The following is a 15,139-nucleotide window of genomic DNA, read 5'->3' as shown; positions in this document are numbered from 1 at the left end:
TGATCCAGGAGATCAAGGTTCGATTCCCGGTCAGGGCACTTGCAGGGGTTTCAGGCTTGATCCCCAGGAAGGGCATGCAGGAGGCAGCCAGTCAGTGACTTTCTCTCATCACTGATGTTTCTCTCTCTTTCCCTCTCCCTTCCGCTCTCTAAAATCAATAAAATATATTTAAAAAAAAAATAAAAGAAAAGAAGGAAGTTGGGATAATCTGAGAATGCGTCAATATATTCCTTGCACCACCTTGTATCAGAACTCACAACTTCAAGTAAGAGGTGATGAGACCCGTGGACAGGAGAACTGTCTTTAATATTTTGTAATACTCTGTTTTGTTAATGTACCCAAAATTGTGTATATATCTTATAACTGTTTTAGAAATTGGTACATAGGCTTCTATTACTAATTAGGTGGAGATTTTATATGTAAATGTTAGCAATGATAGTCCTTTTTCCGATGTTTTATTGGGGAATTAAATAGTATGATGTTTGGATTTAAAAAAAAGAAAGAAGTTGGGAAGATCTGTCAGCATTTTTCTGGCCTATAGCTCTGGATGAGTGACATATCCTTTGGGGTGCTAGCAAACATGATGCATGCAGAGGCATAAAATATAGTAAAACCCCAAGATAATGGACTAATTCGGGCTAGGGGGTGTCCATTAAAGCTGAAAGTACATATAAAATAAAGTAGTTTTTCTGAATGCATGTGTTAAAAAATTGACAAATTAGTTAACCTGTTTTTACTCAGTAGTTTGTGTAATTATAAACTTACACATTTGTGTAATTAAAATTAAGTATGTATGAAAAGTTTAGTTTCACAGTAAAGTTTTCTATATATATTACAGTAATTTTAAATTTATACTGAACAGATCTAGTAAATGTGTGCATTTACCAACCACTGCGAGTAAACAAATGCACACGGCTGGGGCATGGCTTAGTGCATGTTGCAACATTGGCCCGCACTGCTGCAGAAAGTCACACCATGTGACAAAAGAACCAATTGCTGCATGTGTCAGTGTGATCACATGCTAATCATTCACTGAACATTGTTTACAAACGGTGACACTTGGATTTAAATATGCAGACTATAGTTGTAAATATGTAATATTTATGTTGGTGAAATTACTACAGTATTTTTTACAATGTACGGCCTATTTGCTAAAATTTGTTAAAAACAACAGTGAATTAATAACAAAAAAATAATCTGTTAATTTAATTATAAGCAAACCTTGGTTAAAAGCATTTTAAAATTAACAGGGTGTTGATTTTTTCACATATAACATACAGACCAGATATTTTGTCTGTTAAATTGGAAGTCTGTTAAATCAAGGTCTGAAAAATCAAGCGTTTACTGTATACTTAAAAATTGGGGCTTCTGCTTTTTTGGTGCTTTTGGAATCCAGTCTCCATGTGAAAAAACACAGGCTAGCATGGCTCCATTACTTCCATTGACCCATCAACCTCCAAACATCTGAGTGAGGCCATCTAGGACCAAACAGCCACTAACTGACTACAACCATATGGAGAAACCCAGGCAAAACCAGCAGAACTGCCCAGCTGAGCCTATCCCAATTGTCAATCTACGGAATCTTGAATTAATAAATGACCGTTGTTTTATCCATGAATTTGAAGGATGGCTTGTTACACAGCAAAGCAGATTTTTTTTTTTTTTTTTTTTTTTTTTTTTTTTTTGAGGAGTTCCTGTTCCTGGATCCTGCACTGCAGAAGCAGGCAGTGAATGCGAAGAAAATGGAGAAATTGAAGAAAAAGGTGGAATGGAAGGTGACAGAAATGGGGGGGGGGCATGGAGGCAGAGGTTGGGAGTAGAATGGAGGGCAGGGGTACAGGGTTAGGGGATTCCCCTACCTCTTCCCTGACCATGGCTGTCCCACAGAAGGAGAAGAAACAGAAGCTCATGGAAAAGCGGAAATATCCAGAGCAGATGGATGCCAAGGACCTAGCCCCGCTGCGACAGTGCCTGGGACCTGGCTGTGTGAATCCCACCCGGCCAGGCTCCAAGTACTGCTCAGACAACTGTGGCATGAAGCTGGCAGCTGAGTGAGTGCACCTGGAGGTTAAGCAACAGGGCTTGGGGTAGGGTATGATCTGTGCTATCCGTAAGTCCATCCACACCCTATACATTCATCCACCATTCATCCACCCACCCACCCACCCTTACAGCCACTCACCCACTAAACCACCCATCTGCATTCCGTCCACTAACCCTTATGGTCATTTGTCCACCCAGCCACCTACTATCCACCCATCCATTCACCATTTAATCACTTATTCACCAGCTTTCACTCATCTACTGTTTATTATCTTATATATTCACCATTTGGTTACTCATCCATTTCTTTTATTGCCCCTATCTACCCATTCGATTTCTTGCTTTCAGACGCATCTATGAGATCCTGCCCCAGCGCATCCAGCAGTGGAATAACAGCCCCTGCATTGCTGAGGAGCATGGCAAGAAAATGCTCGAGAGAATCCTCCATGAGCAGCAGGATGCCCACACCCGCCTGAAGTACATGGAGTGTCAGTTCCATGAACTTGAGGCCATCATTCTGCGTGGCAAGCAGCAGGCTGTGTGCTATGATGAGGAGGTGAGTGGGAATAGGTAGGGTGTAGTGGAAAGGTACCTGATATCTTGCCCTGCCTGTCTCCACTCTGCACTGCTTCACTGGCTCCTCCACTCTCCTGTGCAGAGCACCAAAGTTATCAACGACACCGTCCAACAGATCTTCTGTGTCTCCTGTGGGAAATCCATCAGTATGCATGTTGCCCTCCGCCACATGGAGCACTGCTTCGCCAAGGTTGTGGTATTGGCTGGGGGCCGACTGGGCAAGAGTGTTTTGGCTTGGTGGGGTTCATGGGGAGGGGAACAGGTTTGGTACCTGGGCGTTTGTTGTAGAAGGGGCTACAACACACACCCATGGTTCTACTCATGTGTGCTTTTCTTCCATCCCCAGTATGAGGACGAAGATTGGGTATCAGCCAGTGGAGAGGGGGGCCATTGACTGGGCAGACAGGAACATAGGGTCCAAAGGGGACAAATGTATTGTTTGGGGCTTTGTCATGGGAGGGCATGCAGTGTACATCTACTGTTCCTCCCATTTGTAATCTTCCAGTATGAGTGCAAATCGTCCTTCGGGTCCTTGTACCCCACTTGCATTGAAGGGTAAGTGTGGTGCTGGTCAAGATCAAAAACATTATGTGGATGGGGTCAGGAGCAGGGTGGGCAAGATCAAGGGCAGGATGTGGGTGGGCTCAGAGGCAAAGGTGGGTGAGTTTGGGGCAGGGTATGGGCAAGGTTGGAGATAAAGTGTGGACAGGGTTCAGGATGGGAGCTCCCTCCTCCTGACCTTTAGCACCTCACTTTTAACCTCCCTCCAGGGCCACAAGACTCTTCTGTGATGCTTATGACCCAAAGAGTAAGAGGTATTGTAAACGGCTCCAGGTGCTATGCCCTGAGCACTCAAAGGACCCCAAGGTGAGGCTCTTTCTTTCTTACCCTCCATTCCTTCCCTCCTCCCTGCCTGACCACCTTATTCCTCTTTTCCTCTCTACTTGATTGCCTCCTATTTCCTTCTGCCTTCTGCCTCACTGCCTTCATACCTCCTGACCAACTATTATGTCTCCCCCTCCCTTCCTGACTACCCCATATTCCTGCCTCTTCACTGCCCAATCGCCTTCTAGTCTTACTTTTCTCTCTGCTTGCCTGCTGTTTATCTGTACGCTCCTTCCTGAACCCCCTTCCCACATTTCTCTCTCTCTCTCTGCCTGACCATCCTCTAGTCCTCTGCCCCTCACTTCATACCATTCCCCACTCTCTTTTACTTGCTTGACCATCCTCCATTCCTTTCCCATCCCTGCCAGACAGCCCCCATTCCCCCCTTCCTCTCTGCATGGCCTCCCTCAATTCCTCTCTCCCTCAGTTTCTGACCTCCCTCATTCTTTATTTTCCCTGCCTCACTGGCCCCAATCGTCTTTTCCCTGCCTGTCATCTCCTAAATCCTTTCTTTCTCCTTGTGTTACCAGCCTCCATTCTTCCCACCTTCCCTGGCTCATTACTCACCTCCTCCATGCCTTGCCAACCCTCATTTATCTATTTCTTCTTGTCAGATCTTCCCTCCGCCATTCTGCTCCTTCCTGTTTGTTCTCTTTTTTCTTCTGTCTTTCCTGTCTGATCACCTCCATTCCTCCATCCCTGCTTGTTAACTTCTTCCTCCACTCTCCTTGCTTGATCATCCCCATTTGCCTCCTCTTCTCTACCTAATCACTGAATTCATCTCTTCTCCCCTGGTGGCTCACTTCTCATTTCTCTCCTTCCTGCTCAATTGCCCTCCATTCCCCTATTCCTCTCATCATGCCTGCCTGATCATTCTCCATTGCTATCTTCCTTCATACTTCATCATTCTTCATTCTTCCCCACAGGTAACGGATGATGAGGTGTGTGGTTGCCCACTAGTGCACAATGTCTTTGAACTCACCGGTAATTTCTGCCGCCTCCCCAAACGCCTGTGCATCCACCACTACTGCTGGGAAAAGCTGAGGCGTGCTGAGGTGGACCTAGAGCGCGTGCGAGCGGTAGGGCTACAATGCTGAGTGGGGCTGAGGGATGGGATATAATCCTGGAATCCCCCTCTCATGCTGGCCTCCCACAGTTGTACAAGTTGGAACAGCTGAGTGAGCAGGAGCACAAGGTGCGCACAGCTATGAGGAACCGGGCAGGTCTGCTCGCCCTGATGCTTCACCAGACAGTCCAGCATGATCCCCTCACCAATGACCTGCGCTCTAAAGTACACAACTGAGCCATGTTCAACTGAAGTCCTGTACCCAGTATCTTGTGTAAGGGAGACACCCAATGAATTCCTCACACACATGTTTCTTTAACTACTTCTTTCTCAGGGCATCTCAGAGTGTCTCTGTGTTTCTCTGTTCATCATTTGTTTTCCTGTTTCTGTCTATCCCCTTTTGGGAGGGGGTCCTCAAAATTCTCTCCTGTTTCTGCTCATTCTTCTATTCCTGAACCTGGGATGGGCCAGGGGAATCTCATTTCTCACTGCTCAGAGCTTTGTTAATAAAATTTGGAAGAACAGGGCTTTTCATATCCCATGATGGCCCCTAAACCCATCTGTCTAGCCACAAACCCAATTCTGAAACTCTGATGGTAGTGGGTAACAGTGCAACTGTATTTAGAAGCAGGCTGCAGTGTTCATGCAGGAGTAGCTATGAAGTGATGCCCACTCAGTGTTCAGAGGGTCCTCTTCTGTCAGGGGAGCTGAGACTTTACAAAGGGATCTGGCAGTCCTAACCCTTATTCCCTGCAGTCCCCTCCATCCCAGGCCTTCACTTATATAGCTGGTGCTTGATTAGTGCACAGCCAATTCACCAACTTCTTCTGTGTAACTGTTAATATTCCTTAGGCCAGAGGTGTTGGGAAAACGTTGAGATGGCTGATAGAGTGTGAAATGGTACTCCTTGATGTTTCCACTTTTGGACACTGAGGAGAATTCAAGGTGTCATAGCAATCATGCCCTGCCCCTGCCTACCTTGTTCTATCCCTGACTATCCCACAAGGTCCCAGCCCTTTCTGTCAGTTTTGGCACCTGCCAATCCAGTTCTGGTCTGTCTGTCGCCCCCTAGCCCTGCTCATCACATCCTGTCCTCCTCCCCTCAACACCCTGCTCTGGCTCTGCCCTTTCCAGCCTGTCCTGTCCACTGAGTTTCCATCCAGTCATGCCCGTTTCAGGCCTATAGGGTTGCCAGAAGGGTACTGAGACCTCTGCCATATCTGCCTTTGCCAGCCCCAGTCAGGCCTCCTATGCCAGTGGAGGTATGTCTGGTAACACTGCCTGTGAGTACTGGTCCCTTATTAATTTTTTCATTAATTTTCACAATTACATTTTCCCCAGGGACTCACATATTTTACTTAAATATTTAAGTATGTTGCTTTAGACTTATACCTCACATTCCATTATAACTAGTTTATATTACTACTTATCTGGTGCAATAAATATTTTTTCTTTTATTACGACTATTGTATTTTTCTTTCTTTTCAATTTGACCAGATTTGTTAGGGGTTGATCCATATAATTAATTATTTGAAAGTACCAGATTTTGTTTTTATTTATTTAAGCTTAAATTTTTGTGAATTGCCATTTCTTGAGTTTTTGTTTTGTGTTTCATTTTCATGTGTTTGATTAAGTTTTTTGTTCTTTTTCTAATTTCTTTTTTATTATATTTATTGAGGTAACATTGGTTAATAACATTATATAAATTTCAGGTGTACAACATTATAATACAACATCTTTATACTCTATTGTGTGCTCACCACTCAAAGTCTAGTCTCTTTCCATCACCATATATTTGACCCCCTTTACTGTCTTTGTCCTCCCCAGACCCTCCTCCCTTCTGTTGTCTGTGTCTATGAGTTTGTTTTTTGTTTGTTCAATTGTTGCTTTTTGTTTTATATCCCACATATGAATGAAATCTAAATTCCTAACTCAGTTACTCTTGGTTTCCCAGGGGTTTTTGTTGTTGTTGTTGTTGTTGTTTTATAGTAATGGATTTGAGGCTATACACTTTCCTCTAAATGTAGTTGTATCTCATAAACTCTGGAATGAAAGGTGCAACTTCAGAAATGATTTATCATTTTGATCTCAGCTATTGAGGAAAGTTTCTTAGTTTATTTATTTATTTTGGGGGGCTACAGTGAACTTTATTGATGGTTCATGACAAGGTAGGGCTCGTTAAGCTCCTCCCCTTTTTCAGGTGGTCTGGAATGGAAATTGTGGAGGTCAGGAGATTCTCAGTGTGTTGGGGGATCCATTTGAGTCAAGGACTCCCCAGAAGCTGAGGGCCTCTTTTCCTCTCACTGGGGCTGATGGTCCAGTGGACTCTTACTCCTTGGAGGCCATGTGGACCATAAGGTCCACCACCCTGTTGCTGTAGTCAAATTCATTGTCATACCAGGAAACTAGCTTGACAAAGTGGTCATTGAGGGCAATGCCAGCCCCAGGATCAAAGGCGGAGAAGTGGGTGTCACTGTTAAAGTCCCAGACAACCACCTGGTCTTCAGTGTAGTCCAGGATGCCCTTGAGGGGACTCCTGAAGCCTGCTTCACTACCTTCTTGATGTCATCACATTTGGCAGCTTTCTCCAGGAGGCAAGTTAGATCCACAACTCACACATTGGGGGTGGGGACATGGAAAGAAGGCCATGTCAGTGAGCTTCCTATTCAGCTCAGGGATGACCTTGCTGACAGCCTTGGTAGTGCCAGTAGAAGCAGGGATGATGTTCTGAGCAGCCTCTGGGCCATCCATGGTCTTTTGGGTGGCAGCGATGGCATGGGCTGTGGTCATGAGTACCTCCACAATACCAAAGTTGTCATGGATGACCTTGGCCAGGGGGCCAAGCAGTTGGTGGTGCAGGAGGCATTGCTGACAACCTTGAGGAGTTTTCATACTTGTCATAGTTCACACCCATCACAAACATGGGGGCATCCACAGAAGGGGCAGAGATGAAGACCCTCTTGGCTCCACCCTTCAAGTGAGTCTCAGCCTTCTCCATGGTAGTGAGGACACCAGTGGACTTCATAATATACTCAGCACCAGCATCACCCCATTTGATGTTGGCAGGATCTTGCTCCTGGAAGATGGAGATGGACTTTCCATTGATGACAAGCTTCCTGTTCTCAGCCTTCAGTGTGCCTTTGAACTTGCCATGAGTAGAATCATACTGAAACACGTAGACCATGTAGTTGAGGCCAATTAAGGGGTCATTGATGGCAATATTATCCACTTTGCCAGAGTTAAAAGCAGCCCTGGTGACCAGGCGCCCAATATGGCCAAATCTGTTCACTCTGATCTTCATCATTGTGTCTCAGGGTTGCGGCTGGCACTGCGCAGGAAGACAGGCTGCCTGAGAAACAGGAGAGGCAGAGAGCCAGTGTTTTTTTTTAAATGCTCACCGGAGAATATGTTTAGAGAGGGAGAGGGAAAAGGGAGGGAGGGAGGGAGAGAGAGAAATAAAGTGAAATGTCAATGTGATAGAGAAACATTGATTGGTTGCCTCCTGTACACACCCAGACCAGCAACCTAGGTATGTGCCTTGACTGAGAATCAAACCCACAACCTTTTGGTGTACCTGATGACACTCCAACCAACTGAGCCACCTGGCCAGGGCTCTTAGTTTGTAACTGATTAAAGTAGTTTGTCTTTTTTTTTTGTAATATGGTTTTCCTGTGATCAGAGAATGCAGTTGTTGAATCTAAATTTGTAAACATCATTCAAGATTTTCTTTGTGGCCTGGATACTCAATTGAATTTTGTAAAACTTTCATGAATATAAGAGAAGAAACTACATTCTTCGTTAGGCACGGATTACTCATTATGACTTTTCAATCTAGTTTGATGATTAAGGTTTCTTTACTCATTTTTTTTCTTTTTGTCTACTTCAGCTGTTATAGTATCAAAAGATAGAATAAATGTAAACAAATTTCTCTTTGTGGTTCTGTGGTGTTTTTTTGAGGGGGTAGGTTTAGGGTTAAGGAAGGGAATCCTAAAGTGTATATCTTAGGCTATCTTTCACAATGCCATTAATGTATTTTCCTTGTTTTGTCTGTTTAGGCTTTTGACTTTGAATTTTATTTTGATAAGTACATCACAACTGTTGCTTTTATTTTGCTGCCACTTACCTGGTTTATCTTTGTCTAGACCTTTGGGTTTTGCTCTTTGTTTAAGATAAACTTCTTGTAATTATATGTAAGTATACTTTTTGCCCTAATCCCACATTTGTGTCTTGAGATTCAATCCATTTAAATTTGAGTAATTATAATAATCTTGTCTTTTTGTGTTATGTTTATTATCAATTTTACTATTTCCTAAATATAACTTTTATCCTTTTCTTCTTCCTAATAGCTTAATGAATTTTCTGTTCTTTTTCATTCCTCCCCCTTACCTCATTAGTTTGGAAAATTTTATTTTTATTAATTGTCCAATTATACACATTTTAATTTCTTTTTTCAATAATTTTTATTCTTTTAAAAATTAAAAAAATATTTTCAATTACAGTTTACATTCAATATTATTTTGTATTTGTTTCAGGTGTACAGCATAGTGGTTAGAGAATCATATACTTTACAAAGTGTTCCCTCTGATATTTCCAGTACCCACTTGGCACCATACATAGCAATCATGTAATTTAAGAAGTGATCCCCCCAATATTTCAAGAACCTACCTGGCATCATATATAGTTATTACAATATTATTGACTATATTTCCTATGCTGTACTATACATCCCCATGACTGTTTTGTAACTACCAATCTGTACCTCTCAGTTCCTTCACCTTTTTCACCCAATCCCCCAAACCCCCAGCCCTCTGGAAACCATCAGTCTGTTCTCTGTATCTGAGTCTGTTTCTGTTTTATTTGTTCGTTTATATTCTTCTTAAGATACCACATATAAGTGAAATCATATGGTATTTGTCTTTCTCTAGCTGACTTATTTCATTTAGCATAATACCCTCTAGGTCCATCTATGCTGTCATAAATGGTAAGAATTCATTCTTTTCTATGGCCAACTAATATTATACTTCTTATTTATTTATTTATTTATTTATTTATTTATTTATTTATTTATTTAAACCCTCACCCGAGGATATTTTTTCCATTATTTTTTCAGAGAGAGAGAGAGAGAAACGTTGATGTGAGACACATTGATTGGTTGCTTCCCTCATTCAGCCAGGGCTTTGATCGAGCCTGCAACCAAGATATGTGCCCTTGGCTAGAATCGAACCCAGGACCCTGCAGTCCGCAGGCCGATGCTCTAACCACTGAGCAAAACTAGCTAGGGCTCCACTTCTTTATTTAAATCTTATCACCTATTGTGTACCAGTATACCACCTGTCTATTGATGGGTACTTAGGTTGCTTCCATATCTTGGCTATTGTAAATAATGCTGCAATGAACATAGGGATGTATATATTCTTTCGAACTAGTATTTTGGGGTTCTTCAGATGTATACTCAGAAGTGAAATCGCTAGGTCATAAGTCACTTCCATTTTTAATTTTTGAGGAACCTCCCTACTATTTTCCATAGTGGCTGCACCAATCTGCAATCCCACCAACAGTGCACAAGGGTTGCCTTTTCTCCACATCCTTGGTAACACTTGTTGTTTGTTGATTCATTGATGATAGTCATTCTGACAGGTGTAAAGTAATATCTCATTGTGGTTTTAATTTGCATTCCTCTGATGATTAGTGATGTTGAGCATCCATTCATATGTCTATTGGCCATATGTATTTCTTTGGAGGAGTGTCTAGTTAGGTCGTTTGCCCATTTTTAAATTGGTTTGTTTGTTTCTTTGGTGTTGAGTTGTATGAGTTTTTAAATAAATTTTGTATATTAACCAGTTATTGGATGTATCATTGGTGAATATCTTCTCCCATTCACTGAGTTGTTTCTTTTGCTGTGCAAAAACTTTTTAGTTTGATGTAGTCCCATTTGTTTATTTTTTCTTTTGTATCCCTTCCCTGAAAAGATACAGCAGAAAAAATATTGTTACAAGAAATATTTGCAATTTTAGTGCCTATGTTTTTTCTAGGAGTTTTATGGTTTTGAGTCTTACATTTAAATCTTTAATCTATTTTGAATCTGTTCTTGTACATGGTGTAAGAAGGTGGTCTAGTTTAATTTTGTTGCATGTATCTGTCCAATTTCCACAACAATATTTATTGATTAGACTGTCTTTACCTCATCGTATGTTCTTGCCTCCTTTGTCAAATATTAATTGACCATAAAGGCGTGGGTTTATTTCTGGGGTATCTATTCTGTTTCATTGATCTATATGTGTATTTTTATGCCAGTACCATACTGTGTTTTATTTTTTTTTAATTTATCTTTATTGTTGAAAGTATTACAGGTATTTAATTTTTTCCCCATTGACCCCCTCCACTTCACTCCCACCCTTTCCCCAGGACTTCACCCCATTATTGACTGTGTCCATGAGTTATGCATATATGCATGTAACTTCTTTGGTTAATCTCTTCCCACCCTCCATTCCCCTTCCCTCTTTCCTCTGAGATATGACCATCTGTTGCATGCTTCAATGTCTCTGGATCAATTTAGTTTGTCAGATTCTTTCATTCATTAGCTTCTTCTTAAAGAAGACCCTTCAACATTTCATGTAGTACTGGTCCTTTAGCTTTTTCTTATCTGTGAAGCTCTTTATCTGACCTTCAATTCTAAACAATAGCTTTGCTAGGTAGAGTAATCTTGGTTGAAGGTTCTTGCTTTTCATCACTTTGAATATTTCTTGCTGCTCCCTTCTGGCCTGAAAAGTTTCTGTTGAGAAATCAGCTGACAGTCGTATGGGTGCTCCTTTGTAGGTAACTAACTGCTTTTCTCTTGCTGCTTTTAACATTCTCTCTGTCTTTAACCTTTGGCATTTTAATTATGATGTGTCTTGTTGTGGGCTTCTTTGGGTTCCTCTTGTTTGGGACTCTGTGCTTCCTGGACTTGTAAGTCTATTTCTTTCCTCAGGTAGGAGAAGTTTTCTGTAATTATTTTTTTTTCCAAATAGGTTTTCAATTTCTTGCTCTCTTTCTTCTCCTTCTGGCACATTAATAATACAAATGTTGGGCCGCTTGAAGTTGTCCCAGAGACTTCTTACACTCTCTTCATATTTCTGGGTTCTTTTTTCTTTTTGCTCTTCTGGTTCGGTGTTTTTTGTTTCCTCATGTTTCAAATTGCTGATTTGATTCTCAGCATCCTCTACTCTGCCGTTGATTCCCTGTAAATTATTCTTCATTTCAGTTGGTGTAGCCTTCATTTCTGATTGGCACTTTATTATGTCATTGATGATCTCACTAGTTTCCTTAATAGCCTAACTAAGATACTTGAACATCCTTATAACCATTATTCTGAACTCTGTATCTGTTAGCTTGCTTGGATCTATTTCATTTAGTTCCTTTTCTAGAGATTTCTTCTGTGCTTTCCTTTGTGACATGTTTCTTTGCCTCCACATTTTGGCTGCTTCCTGGTGTTTGTTCTATGTATTAGGTAGAGCTGCTATGTCTCCTGGAATTTGTAGAGTGGCTTTGTGTAGTAGGTGTCTTGTAGGGTCCAGTGGCTCAGACTCCCCAGTCACCTGAGCTGGGTCTTCTAGGGGTTCCCCTGTGTGGGCTGTGTGCACTGTCCTATTGTAGTTGAGCCTTGGTTGCTGTTGGCGTCCCTGGGAGGAACTGACCCCCAGGCCAATCAGCTGTGAGGACCAGCTGCAACTATGGCCAGAGAGCTGCTGTGCTGGAGACACCCCTATGGAGCAGGATTTACTTCAGTGGAGCTTTGGTGTTCACCAAGTGCACTCCTTGAGTGTATCACTTGTGGATGTGGTAGGGTTGTAATCCAGCGTGGTTGAGTCTGACCACCAGGTGCACCATCTCTGGGGCCTCCCTGGAGGTGCAAAGTCAGCCTGTGCCAGTGCCTTGCCCAGGGCCACCTAGCATGAGCTACACAGCAAACCTTATTTGGTTGCTACTTGTGTTGGGCTTGGAGGTGTCCAGGAGAGGCCAAGCTATGAGCCAATGCAGGCTGCTGCTAGTGCCAGGCTTGGGGCCACTTATTGAGCCATATGGGGCACGCTGCTGCTTGTTTGAGAGATTTTAGGAAAGTCCTAAGCATGGGGCTGGAGAGGCCACTTGCACAGAAAAGCCACTGGAAATGGCTTGGATGAGCTTGCAGGTAGGGAGGGGCAGGGCCTCTGGGAATCACCAAGGGGGGGGGCCAAAGGAGTGAGTCAGGTGCTGGGGATTCAAATATGGTGCTTGCCTGCCGGCTGTGTCCAGGGAGGACTCACCAAAAGAGCAATGGCCTCTGCCAGCTCGTCTGCCTGGGAGAAAGCTGCCCCTCCACCTCTAGCCCAGATTTCAGGCAGGTTAGTTCCTCCCCAAGTGTCCCAGGTTCCTTTCAAGCTGCTGCCCAGTGCTGGGGCTCAGAGGGAGCACGTCTGAGTGAGTTCATGCGTAGGCTTTTTAAGAGGAGCTGCTGGGGCTCCTGCAGCCTCCGTGACCCTCAGAGACAGTCCCTGCTGGTTTCACAGCCCGGAGTTTTGGGGATGTCTCTTCCCGGCCCTGGAGCCTTAAGCTGGGGGCCTGCTGTGGGGCTGGGACCCCTCAATCCTCCAGGAAACCCCCACTGCCGAGATTCCCTCCTGGGTTTAAACCACGGCACCCGGTGTGGGCCCGAGGCTGCATCTCTGTGATTCAGCCGCAGTTCTCCCGTGTCTCTGCCCCTCCTACTGGTCTTGGTGCTCCTTCAGTTCCCTGGTTGTAGGGCTTCTGTTCAGCCAGATTATCAGGAGGCTCTGAGTGACGGTGGTTCTGTATTTTAGTCGTAATTTTGATGTGGTTGCAGGAGGCAGCGGGTGCAGCTGTTACCTACACCGCCATCTTGTTTCTCCTTTCCCTTCTCCATTTTTAAGACCACTGCCCTAGTTCAAATCCTCATGACATCTTACTTAGGTCTTTTCCATAGTGCCACCTCCTTGCTATCTCTTCTTTCACACTTCTACAGACCGTCCTGTAGGCTACTGCTGGGGTATCTGAAAACACATCAAGTCTGGCAGCCCTTGCATCTCTGGAAACAATACAAAAATATCATTGTTTCAATGTAAAATTGTTTTAAAAAAATTACATTGGGCCTGGCTGGGTGTGGCTCAGCGGTTGAGCATTGACCTAGGATCCAGGTGATCGGGGTTTGATTCCCAATCAGGGCACATGCCCGGGTTGCGGGCTCCATCCCCAGTCAGGGGCGTGCAGGAGGCGGCCGATCAATGACTCATCATTGATGTTTATATCTCTCTTTCTCTCTCCCTCTCCTTTCCTCTCTCTGAAATCAATAAAGATATATTTAAAAAACAAACAAACACAACAACAACAAAAAAACTATCTTTAAAAATTACATTGGTCGGCTGCTCCTGGAGCTCCTCAGTTGTGAGAGAAATAGCGAGCGGGGAAGACAGGCTTGGGGAGCCCGCACCCATGTCTCTATTTCTTATTATTATAGCAGTGCCTTTAACATTTCTTGCAGTCCTGGTTTGGTGGTGATAAACTTCTTTAGCCTTTTTTTTTTTTGGTCTGGGAAACTCTTTATTTCACCATCTATTTTGAATGATAGCCTTGCTGGATAAAGTAGTCTTGGTTTCAGATCCTTGGTTTGCATTACCTTGAATACTTCATGCCATTCCCTTCTGGCCTGTAAAATTTCTGATGAGAAATCAGCCTATAGCCTTATGGGAGCTCCTTTTTAGGCAACAGACTGCTTTTCTCTTGCTGCCTTTAAGATTCCCTCTTTGTCTTGAACTTTTGGCCTTTTAATTATGATGTGCCTGAGCATGGGCCTCTTGAGTTATTCTTGCTTGGGACTCTCTGTGCCTCCTGAACTTGTGTGACTTTTTCCTTCACTAGGTTAGGGAATTTTTCTGCTATTGTTTTTTCAAACAGGTTCTCTAACACTTGCTTACTTCCAACCTCCTCTGGCACTCCTATAATGTGAATATTGTTATGTTTCATGTTGTCCCACAGCTTCCTTAGACTGTCCTCCTGTTTTTTAAGTTTTTTTCTTTTTGGATCTCTGATTGAGTGATTTTTTTTCTACCCTGTCTTCTAATTCACTGATCTGATCCTCAGCTTCCTCTAATCTGCTGCTTATTCCTTCCAATGTATTCTTTATTTCTGCTATGTCATTCTTAATTTCCTTCATAGTTTCCATATCTTTTTTCATGCCGTTGAGCATCCTCACAATCAGTATTCTGAACTCTATATGTGATAGATTGCTTATCTCCATTTCATTTAGCTCTTTTTCTGGAGACTTCTCTTGGTCTTTCATTTAGGGCTTTTTTTTGGTCTCTCCATTTTGGCTGCCAAATTAGGTTGTTTATATGTATTAGGTGGATCTTCTGGGACTCTCAGTCTTTTTAGAGGGTCTCTGGTGCAGACCAATGTCAGACACAGTTCATTACTGGCCCTGAGTACTCTCTTTGGAGCTATCAACAACCCTTGGCTTGAAGTCCCCTCTACTGGGGCTGGGTTCATTTGGACAAGACTAAGATGCACACTAAGGTCTGCTTTTCCAAGGCCTGG

General features: G+C 43.1%; 1 protein-coding gene and 1 pseudogene across 1 annotated transcript; one reads left to right on the top strand and one right to left on the bottom strand.

The window, feature by feature from the left end:
* The first annotated feature begins 214 nt into the window (after window positions 1-214).
* Window positions 215-4,807, top strand: LOC107541354 (CXXC-type zinc finger protein 1-like). Its single transcript, XM_016218381.2, has 9 exons — window positions 215-265; window positions 1,689-1,775; window positions 1,888-2,051; window positions 2,392-2,599; window positions 2,702-2,809; window positions 3,125-3,174; window positions 3,390-3,486; window positions 4,431-4,583; window positions 4,661-4,807. Exons 1-9 carry the CDS (start codon window positions 215-217, stop codon window positions 4,805-4,807), a joined length of 1,065 nt encoding a protein of 354 aa, XP_016073867.1.
* A 2,091-nt stretch (window positions 4,808-6,898) lies between these two features.
* On the bottom strand, window positions 6,899-7,874 carry LOC107541403 (glyceraldehyde-3-phosphate dehydrogenase pseudogene; annotated as a pseudogene).
* Between the last annotated feature and the right edge of the window lie 7,265 nt (window positions 7,875-15,139).

The sequence above is a fragment of the Miniopterus natalensis genome, chromosome X, assembly GCF_054644295.1.
Source record: "Miniopterus natalensis isolate mMinNat1 chromosome X, mMinNat1.hap1, whole genome shotgun sequence".
Classification (NCBI taxonomy): Eukaryota; Metazoa; Chordata; class Mammalia; order Chiroptera; family Miniopteridae; genus Miniopterus; species Miniopterus natalensis.
The sequence above is the reverse complement of the archived record's forward strand: the minus strand, read 5'-3'. Positions and strand labels throughout refer to the sequence as shown.

Bases quoted from the DNA above. Each gene is read 5' to 3' on its own strand.
- LOC107541354 (XM_016218381.2), top strand. From the start codon at position 215: ATGCGTCAATATATTCCTTGCACCACCTTGTATCAGAACTCACAACTT. The intron at 1,776-1,887 runs GTGACAGAAATG...GCTGTCCCACAG, and splicing joins AGAAAAAGGTGGAATGGAAG to AAGGAGAAGAAACAGAAGCT. The intron at 3,487-4,430 runs GTGAGGCTCTTT...TCTTCCCCACAG, and splicing joins AGCACTCAAAGGACCCCAAG to GTAACGGATGATGAGGTGTG.